The sequence below is a fragment of the Ruditapes philippinarum genome, unplaced genomic scaffold (assembly GCF_026571515.1).
Source record: "Ruditapes philippinarum isolate M1 unplaced genomic scaffold, ASM2657151v2 ctg1924_1_1_1_1, whole genome shotgun sequence".
Lineage (NCBI taxonomy): Eukaryota > Metazoa > Mollusca > Bivalvia > Venerida > Veneridae > Ruditapes > Ruditapes philippinarum.
Window position 1 is genome coordinate 32226 of NW_026858267.1, and position 11337 is coordinate 43562.

At 30.9% G+C, this 11337-nt stretch overlaps 1 protein-coding gene across 1 annotated transcript; it reads left to right on the forward strand.

The window, feature by feature from the left end:
* The first annotated feature begins 4295 nt into the window (after positions 1–4295).
* On the forward strand, positions 4296–7227 carry LOC132752616 (protein Star-like). Its single transcript, XM_060742958.1, has 3 exons — positions 4296–4749; positions 6190–6384; positions 6791–7227. Exons 1-3 carry the CDS (start codon positions 4447–4449, stop codon positions 7151–7153), a joined length of 861 nt encoding a protein of 286 aa, XP_060598941.1. The 5' UTR covers positions 4296–4446; the 3' UTR covers positions 7154–7227.
* The last annotated feature ends 4110 nt before the right edge of the window (positions 7228–11337 follow it).

The window sequence follows — 11337 nt, forward strand, 5'->3', positions numbered from 1 at the left end:
AATTGTGAACAGTTTTTTTTCTGGATATAACTATCATTTCTTTATCATTTAACGATATGTACATGCTAGCACATATTTTCAAAAGGCACTGACTGAGCCTGGAAGCGTTAGATTTTTGTGATACTTCTAGTCAAACGTAATTAATATTTAATTAAGATATTGACTTACAAGAACGATATTAAAAAAAAAAGATTATGTATAACATAATGCATCGTGTTTCGTTTAAACAAAACCAAAAAAATATTGTTCATGTCATCCGTGATATAGAATAGAGAGATATAAGAATCCCTAAAGAAAGCCCAACGCGGAAAAATATTGCAGGCTCGGTTTGATTGAGCCTATTCATGGACGGTACTGTCAAGTGCAAACTACCGTCCACGCCCCCTAGCACCGGCTTAAGCAGAATTCAACATTTAACATGAACTGGTAAAATTTAGAATTTTGAAACATCCGCAAATGTGTTCATATGGCGGTTATCATGGAACCTTCAATGTGACACGTTAGTGCCATTCCATGAAAAGCGGCATATGGTTCCCAAATTAAAAAAGCATGTACCTTAAACGAGAAAACAATGGGCGGAACTAAATAAAATGGAATTTTGAAAGGGGATCTGAGGTTATGAAGCCTGCATATCACAGATATGACGTCAAAAGACAAATTTAAAAAGAAGACCACACATTCTAAGGGTGATTCAACAGTATTCAATTTAGGAATACTGAAACCACCCAACAAGAAAGATGCCGAAAAGAAAGAACTAAAGTAACACAAGCACAACAATTATGCTGTGCTGAACGATCTTTAAGGATTTAAACTATTATTGTGAAAAATATGTGCAATAAAAATATGTGCAATAAAAATAAATATACAATGTAGTAGTAAATGCCAAAATGCTTTTCATCATAGCAGAGATTTTGTATATCGATATGACTCTAATGATTTTTCTTTTGTTCTTTCACATCTGTTTGTAGACATAAACGAATGTGAAAGTAATCCATGTAACAACAATGGAACTTGTAATGATTATGTCAACTTTTATAACTGTACTTGTCAACCTGGCTTCGAAGGAACTAATTGTGAAATTGGTAAGAAAAATAATAAAAAAAAATAAGATAGATTATATAAATAGAACTCACAAATGTAAAATTAACTTAACTGAGAATGAGTCTAGTATCAAACAGCTAATATTTGTTTTTTATTTAAATGTCAACAATAAATACTCGTGTATAGCTTACTTCTGTCCTTCGCATTGGTCGAATGTTCCACTATCACTCACTGTCTGAATTAACGGGAGTGTATTCAGCGAGCTGCTAAGGGATCGTATATAGCTACAAAACCTTATTTCGACTCAGCTGTCGCCTCGTCAATATACGTTTCACAGCTGCGAACTTGTTCATTAGATTTCGGTATTGTACTCAATTAATGCACTTTCAGCATTTTCACCACGTGATTTTCCAATAGAAATCAGAATTGGATCCATTTGTATCAATGTAGCCTCTTTTCATTTTCAAAGTCAAACAGTCCACATCAAAATAGAGAAAAACAGAATCCCTGAATAAATTTCAACACGGCAAAATTGTAAAATGTTGCAGGCTCGGTTTGATTGAGCTTGTTCATGGACGGTACTGGAAAGTGCAAGTTACCGTCCACGTCCCCTACCACCGGCTTAAGCAGAATTCAACATCTAAACACAAAAAATGGTGAAAATTTGAATTAATAAACATCCGCAGATGTTCATACGCGGTCATCATGGAACCTTCGATGTGAGACAGTAGTGTCATTCCATGAAAAGCGGCGTATGGTCCCCAAGTAAAAGAATGTGTGTGCCCTAAACGAGAAAACAATGGGCGGAACTAAATAAAACGGAATTTTGTAAAGGGATCTGAGGTTATGAAGCCTTTATATCATAGATAAGACGTAAAAAGACAAATTTAAAAGCAGGCAACATATCCAAAGGGTGATTTTACAGTATTCAAGTAGGAATACTGAAACCACCCAAGTTGAAAAAGACCAAATACTATAAACTAAAAGTACTATCTAAAATGTATACACAACAATAATGTCGTGCTGAACGATCTTCAAGGATCGAACATATAACACCATTGATTAAATGTACGGGGATACTTTTTATAGCCGCCACACGGCACAAATAACACTGATGTGACAATAAAATAGAGAAAAACAGAATCCCTAACGAAAGCCCAACACGGCAAAATAGGCTTGGTTTGATCGAGCCTGTTCATGGACGGTACTAGAAAGTGCAAGTGACCATAACCCATACGACACCCCATATTACCTCGTTTTCATTTTCTGTGTCCAGAAAGGTACATATCAAATCCATATCACACCTAATATAGCCTTTGTACTAATTGTTAATATTGAATCCATATCGCACTCCATTTAGCATTGTATGATTTTTGAGTGTGCAAAAAATTCTGTCAAAAAGTAAAATAAATATGGTACACACCAATGTATAATCACCTGATGAAATTTTTAACGTTTAAGTTGCAAGTGCCAAAGGAACTCCACATAATCCATTCCGCTTTAACTGTTTTGTAATTGTTTTACATATTCATTCAAGCATATTTTGTCATTGATAGGATAATCTTTTCATTTTTTACTTTAGATATTTATAGAAATAAACGAATGTAACAGTAACCCTTGTGAAAATGATGGACTATGGAACGATAATGTGAACTTCTATAACTGTTCATGTCAACTGGAATATAAAAGCAATAATTGCGAAACAGGTAAAACTCAATGTGCAGAAGAAAGAACGAAATTATCAAGGCAGTCTCGTTAAGAAGATATTGGAAAATATATCTTCAATTTTAAAGTTATAATTGTAGCATGTTATTTTTATTATAATTCGTTTTCTTTTCGGTTTACGTTATCAAAATTTCTTTACAATAATGATAAACAAGAAGTGGTTTGTGTAATACAAGTAAATGTTATATGTTCAATGCACATCGTTTCTAAACGACAGAGAGAAAACTTGACAGTTAACATAACACAAATTTGATTTTTTTTACTTTTCATCATTTCCTTCTAAATAGATATAAATGAATGTGGCAATAACCCATGTAATAATGGCGGAACTTGTAACGATCATGTAAATTTCTATATCTGTTTATGCCAACCTGGATTTGAAGGCAAAGACTGCGAAAAAGGTAAAATGGATGTGTAAAAGAATAAATACAGCAGTAAATATTTAACGTTTTCACCTTTGTTGTTTTTACATTGAAAATAGTTTGTACGGACCACAATGAATCGTTTTTTATCTCTGCTTGACTTTTCTGTTCCTTCAATATTAGCATATGCGAATGTAGCCAAGTAAGGACAATATAATCTTCTTTAAAAATATTTTAATTTCTGTAACTGCTCTTGTAAAGAGTGCTATAAAGTTAAACTAAACCTTGTAAGAAAACTTAATGAAATTATTGTTCAGGCACCATTATCTTGTAAGTATTGCGGAAAAAAATAAGTTTTACCCGAAAAACATTTAACATTAATGTATCAATATGGTCAGCCTATGGAAACCTATTTTGTATTTGTCACAAGAAAAAGTAGTGCTTATGTTGAATGATTTGTCCAAAAAGTAGCAAAAGTCCTCCAATATATGTATGCACTATTAATACACTGCACCTGCTGCAAAGAAAAACAACAACAACAAACAACAGATGTAAAATGTCATTTTGCCAATGTGTAACGTTTTGAAAATTCTTACAGAAAAAACTGTTCTTTAGAAATGAAATTGAATGCATTTCTAAAAGGCATAATGGGTTTATAATCAAGTTTCAATCCTCAATATCATTCAACGAAATGTAAAAACTTGACCTACCCATAAATCTATATGCAACAATTGGATTCTTAAAGTCTGTATGACGGACTGAGATAAATCATCTAGTATTTGCACATGTGATTTCTATTGTTACCTTTAACATTTTCAGCGGATAATACTATTTAGATTGGTGAGCATATATACATTTTAGATTTCATTTTTCTTAATTTTCATTAGAATTGTTGTAGCATCAGACTAGTGAATTGTTTTATATGAAGACTTTAAGACACATTAGTAGAAATATCAAAGCTTAAAAACGATAGATTCACAGCATTCCCAATACATTTATTATAAGTGTGTATAGTATATTCCATTATGTTGGTTTTGTCGTGACGCGGCTCAATTTTATCTTGCGTCATAATCGGATTAATTTATAAAGCCTTATAGTGAATTGTTTTACCGGTAATATCTCAACAGCTTGCTCTTATTATCTCTTTTATGTTCGACCAAGGAGAAAGATTTTGCTTAATTAGCATCATATATTGCACAGGATAAGTTATTTTACCGCTCTTAGACTGAACACTGTATTTTTCTGTGTAATTTCAATAGTAATTGCAGGAACTTGATTTTCATTCTGGTTTTTTTTTTCTGTTGTATAATAAATCAGGATGAAATTTCAATCAAAATGGTTCATTTTCGTAGTGATTATTGTGATAACATTATTTACTCTTAAGATCAGGCAGTATGAATATGTAAAGGAGATACTGCAGTTGAAAAGTGACATATATGAAGACGTTTTAGCTCATCTCAACAACGCAAAGGCGGCTCAAGACAACAGTGACTTAGTGGAAATTATTAAGAAATATTTTCTTCACCAACCATCTACATTACCATACAACCTTACTCATCCAAACAATGAAAATCCATCACCAGGACAAACCCAGTTCGTGGATGAATATTTACAACAAAAGGTAGGTATATCAGGTTAAATGTATCTTAAGAATGATACTTATATAAATTAATTCTGTATCAGTTATTTTCAACCAAAGACTTGTTATGGATTACTAGTATATCACGTGACTGCAAGTTTTGAAATTTTATTTTTTTGCTGTATTAAATATGAGTTAACAGACCTTTCAATTGATATAAAATATTAAAATGTTTCTTGAAAAATAAATTTGTCATTGATATTAAATTACTTTATATCGCATTTTATCAGGCGCCATATTTTTGCCAACGATTTACAAGCTACCTGTATGTCTTATCAGCACTTTGTTGCTATAAGAATAACAAGCTAACATAGGACGCCGTTGTATCCAATATTTGTTTTCATATTGGACTGTTCACTTTGTTGTTGTCCCAGATAAAAGCCTTTAATGACAAATAATTTCCGAATGACATATAAAATTAGCAACGTAAGCGTATTGTGTTCACGAACGAAACTATCCAGCTAACTTACAGAACGTCGGTGGTTCAACTCAGGTGCTCGCTCAAGCCTGTAATAATATACTGAGGAACACCTGAGGTCTCCCTGCACCAGTAAAGCTGGAAAGTCGCCATATGAACTCTACCGTGTTGGTGCGACGTAAAACCCAACTAAAAATCATTTTGTATAGTTCTAATAAAAAAAATCAAATAAAACATGTCATACAAGAAGTATATTATTTAAACTGATCAGTGTAAGCATATTATGCTCATTTTACTGTAACATAAAATTGCCGCACTTATCCTATCATTAGAGAGAAAAACACTCGTAACAATTGTTAAAATGTTTAACAGCAAATACAAATGTTTGATAATAATTGAAATATAATTACTGTTTGAGTGAAAATTGAATTTGTAACGAAAGGAATACACTTTGTAAAAAAGTAATAAAAAATCAGTAAGCAAAATTCTGTCATTTCCTACATTCAATGCTCCGACGGTTATTATATTTGCCTTCAATTATGATTGACCTGGCTGTATATTAATTAATGAATTGTTTTTTCCTTTTCGTCTTTTCGTGAATTATGGGTTTATAAGAGAAAATATGACAGCTGTTATTCTCGAATTAGCATGCTTATAAACATGTTTTTTAATATTTTACGGTTTTTGTATTGGATTCTATCTTGAAGCGAATAATTGTACTTGCACTATCCTGTAGCACTTTACTTACTGAACGTTTATATATGCTAATCAATAACATGTATTGCATGAACTGTTTATCTGCAGTCAGGATATCTGATAAAATCTGAATGAAAGTAATAAGAGATTGATACACGACAGAGTTACACCGGAAGGCGATTATCAGCCTGCAAAATGTTTAAAAGCCAGGGAAAACAATAATGAGTAGTTATAGATCTATAGGTTACATAAATATATATCCGAATGGTTTATGATATGTTAAAGTTTTATTTTGTTTTCTTTTTCAGCGTAACGGATTCTTTCTTGACAGCGGCGCCCATAATGGTGAGCATTTATCGAATAGTCTGTTTCTTGAACGGTATCGAAATTGGACCGGTATTCTAATTGAGCCGAACCCCACAACATTCGAAACTCTAACAAATAAACATAGAAAATGTTACACGGTGAATGCATGCCTCTCAACTAAACAGTATTCATCTATTGTAAGTATTGTTCCACAAACATGCCTATATCTAAAGCCATAGTCGATACTTAAGAAAACTTTAAAAAAGGTTCTCTTTTCATCATTATCATCATTGTTATTAACCATAAAAACAACAAGGTATTTCTGAAAGAAATGCTGAAATTCTTGGCTGTATGGACACGCATCAATATTATTTGCTAAAATAACTTTATATTTGAATCAAGCTAAGTCACAGGGTGGAAATATATCTATATAAAATTTAGATAAGACTTATAGTGGTTCTTTATATTTTTGTTTGTTTTTCATTCGCTTGCATTTTTATCCACCTTTCTCCCGTATACCTATCGTGCACATTTATATAAAATATTCTGTGAGACACGTTGTCTAGAAATATTGTTTTAATAAAGATGTTTTTTTAAATGTAGGAAACATTTTACACTGCAAATAATGCTGTAAAAGGAAAAGTTGTGGAGGGTTACCAGGGCAACAATGACACACGTTATTTACAAGTCCAGTGTTTTCCATTGTACACCATCATGCTTGCGGTTGGACGACTTGATGTGGACTATTTTAGCTTAGATGTCGAAGGTGCAGAACGCGGAGTTCTTGATACGTTACCATGGGATAAAGTCAACATCAAACTTATCTCGATAGAACATAACAAATGGGTGGGCGGGAAACAAAATTTGACACAATATATGGAGGAAAGAGGCTACAAATTTCTAACAAAGATTAATGTAAATGTTGCTCCTGATTTAATTTTTGGTAAAAAAGACGATGTTCTATAGTGTTCTTCTTAAAACATAAATTATTTAATACCATGTCTTTATGTTTATATTTATTTCATTTCTTTTAATCATTCATTTTAGTTTCATAAAACAAATAACCTTTTTCATCAAACATTGGCATATGTGGTTCAAAGGTCAATTCCCTCTTCTTGCCTACAACAGTTTCTTCATCCATGTTATGATGCAAATCGGAAGCACGATGTCCTCTGTAAGAAAAGAGTATAAAACCAGAATGGTAAATATCACTTAAAACTGTTCACATGAGAGTGCAAACATAGTGTAAGTTTTATAGACAAGTCATCTGTACAACTGTTACCTCGTAATAAAAGTATCAAATAAAGCAACAATGTTGTGATTTGTAAACACTTGAGTAATTGAAACGAATAGATTTGTTCTCAAAATCACGTGGTTTTGAACAAGGCACCCTCTTTTGAGTATCTGTATCATGATTATTATTAAGCCAGGATCGTCTATTCTAAGAACAACAAAGATTTATTTTTAACTTTTGTATAAATGATGAATAAAACTGCTGAAAGTTTTTACACATCGTTGCCGACTGAATTATCTTGCAGTATACATTTTTTTCTATGAAAGGTCGAACACAAGCATTAATTACCTCGTCATGTGATTCTTTGCTTTCTCTAGTTGTCTTCTTTGCCGAAGTATAACGATGATAAATATGTAGATCAGAATAAAGATGAACAAGGAAACAACAACGAAGCATATGCACAGATAAGAGGAACAGTTACCTGAAAGCCAATGGAGACGAAAGAACATAGTGTGAATTATTATTCATAACAAATCATCTAATGAAATAGAGATAAAATATTTGTAACAAAAAACCACTAGTTCGGTTCTTCGCATCGATGTGTAAATACAGCAAATGAGGGTATTCTTAAGAATCTTCAATACACAATGCTTATTATAGTATAAAGACCTGATTATAAAAATTATAGAAATTCATCACAATTAGAAAGCAAACGTGCAAATGATAGTCTTATGACGTGCATGATAAAGTAGAAAATGATGATGTGTAAATTTTAAAACATGTCTTCCTAAAAGGATGAAAACAGTAAGTTCATTTCCTTTTAAAGTATTTTGTATTATTTTTAGTCAACTATTTCGCTTCAGCCTTCGTTTGATAAAATCATATTTCTTTCTTGATTGTCATCGCTGTGTATATCCCGTTACAAAGAAATGTGAAAATAAAAGAAATTGTGCAAAAATTTAACCGTGCTGTTTCGGTTCTAGATTTGCACGATTCGGCGTGACTTTTGCACATATTCTGTGTAATTTTCAAGTTCTTACGTTACGGAAGATAAACGCTGACAAGATGCATTCTAAACTTAAGTTAAAAAGGCAAAGTACACAAGAAAACAGCCGTCACTTTGATCATCATTATTACAAAAAGGTGTTTAAAAAGAAAAGGAACACTTTTGACTATATACTAAAAATGGTGTAGCCCTTTATCATGCGTTGATTTTAAAGTCTTTATCATGTATTGATTTTAAAGTAAGAACAACTTGACTCTTTAAGTAGCATGAAGATTTCATTAGCGGCAGATATAAATTATTCTAATATTAAATACTTCGAACATTCTGTCGTGACAACAGATGCATGTCCTTCTTGTTTTCACAAGTGTTTAAATGGTTGAATGGATATTTTTTAGGACATAAGTAAAAGGTACAATAATTTAACTTGTTTTTTAGTTTGAAATCTTAATCTTAAGATAATCGTATTATAATATGTGTGTGGTTTTTTTGTTTTTTTGTTTTTTTTTTAGTTATTGTTTCTTTTCTGTCTTCATTTTTCTGCGCCTATCTTAATCTAACGAAGCAAAAGCCGAAAACATAGTTTTTGATTTGAATATATTTAACATTCAATACATCATAACCGTATTCAAGACATGAACAATTTAAAGAAAGATTATCAAATTTTATTCTAATGAATTTTAGGTAAAACCTTTCAATATTTCATTTTTATATCCATTTTATCTTATACAATTTATATTATTTAGATGAAGTTATCACTATAAATTATCATTTAAATAATTACAAGCTGAATCATATTGTTGAAATTTTACTTGTATCAGAATGTAAATGCAATATACTTTAAGCATAAACTAATTCAAAATTTGACCAGTTTTAGGCCAGACACAATGCGCCTCTATAAACAACGATAATTTTGAACTAGACTATTTGCATTATATCATACATTACAAACTCGATGACTGAGTTAAATCAATATCAATGCGTCTTAGTTTTATCTAAAACATGCAATTCCTACTACATGTTTTTTTCTAAACATGTTGTTTCTATAGAAGAACAGGTGTCGTGCATATAGGGCATTACTTTTGCCAAAGTATTTTAACAAAATATATATAATTTTAAAATCATTGTAAATGTAATAGGTTTTTGGGGATATAATTGTAATGTAGTTACATTTCCTGAATCATTGACTCCGAGCCTGATTTTCATATGGGCAACTGTGAGTATTATTTATATATTTCAAAAAGTCCTAGTCTAGTCAAAATAGTAATAAACATGTTTCCTTAACGTTTGTAAAATATGAACTTTTTCAGTTAAAGAAGAAACAGTGTACACTTGTAACTTTCACATTGTTTCAACATGGCTCATTTCACATTGAACTATATCTAAGATTATGGGATAAAGAACTACATTGTACGCTTCAATATTCAATTCAGTGTCACTGTAAATTCTATAAAAGGTTTAGAGTATTAAAATGATGAACATGAAAGTTTTATCATCAAGTTTTTCATGTACAATTATTAAAACTTGCTCAATCTGTTAATATTTTTCAATTATAAATGAATTTACATATCGCAGAATCAAAACAAATTAGATTATTTCTGAAAAAAAAGGTATAAATGTATTTGTAAAAGTCTTACTTTTACTGTCAATTTAATGTGAATTAACATATTCAAATAGTTTCATAAACTATACTTACAATTTTCACATATTTTTTCAAAGCTTTACTACGAGAACAGTTAAAGAAATTCAAATGTCAGGTACACTTTTCAGCGTTTGCGCAGGGGCTATTTTCGCATTTGTCAATTTCTATTAACAGAAGAGCAAAAGATAAAAATAAAGAGAAAAAAAACAACAGAAGTAAGCAAAGTACGATTAAAAATAAAATATGGAAACCAAAAATATCTATTATTGAGACATAAAAGGCAAAAATTAACTAGTGTTTTATAACCAAAGTTAGTATTAACCTTTCCCACAATATTTTTTACCTATTCCACAATTTATTCCTTCAAATCCAGGTTGACATGAACAATTATAAAAGTTCATATGATCATTACATGTTCCACCATTTTCACATTGGCTACTGTCACATCCATTTATATCTATTTAGAAGTTAAAAGGGTACAAGTTAAGCTAGAAAATTATGAATAGAAATAGAATTGTATGTTTTTTGCTCAAAACAAATTAAATTGAACCTGTAATATCAACCTTTTCACGATAGTCACTTTCACATAAAATACTTTTTAAAGGAATCATGATAACGTTGAGAGACGTATGACGAAAGAATCTCATTTCAATGAAAAGTTTTGACCTACAAAAAATGGGTGAAAGGTAACACTAGATAGACTGGAAATTACCATCAAGTGTTTTATACCTGTTTGATTTAAAGTTACGTAGTTTACATATTAATATTATGTAAATTTTATATTGACGAGGTTTTGAAGAAAAATTTATATCGTTAAATAATAATATAGAAAATTTGTTGCAACATTTTCATTCTGTACAGACCAAACTCACACATTTTACCTACCATTTTCACAGTTTATTCCTTCATAGCCCGGTTGACATGAGCAGTTATAAAAGTTGACATAATCATAACAAGTTCCATCGTTCTTACATGGATTACTTTCGCATTCATTAATTTCTACGCATAAAAGAGAGTAAAGTATCAAACAAAACAAGTATTTATTTATTTTGGATTCAATACAACTTTTTTTAAAACACAAAACTCGAAGATGAAAGGTGTTTGACATTCAATGCTACATCAAAATAATTTAATTACATTTTTCGCAAGCGATGACTTCAATTCCATGTTCACATGACCAATTACAAAGTTTACATACATTATCGTTACACGGTCAACTATTTTGTCAGATTCATTGATATCTTTTTAGAGGTGTAAAAGGAACAAATTTA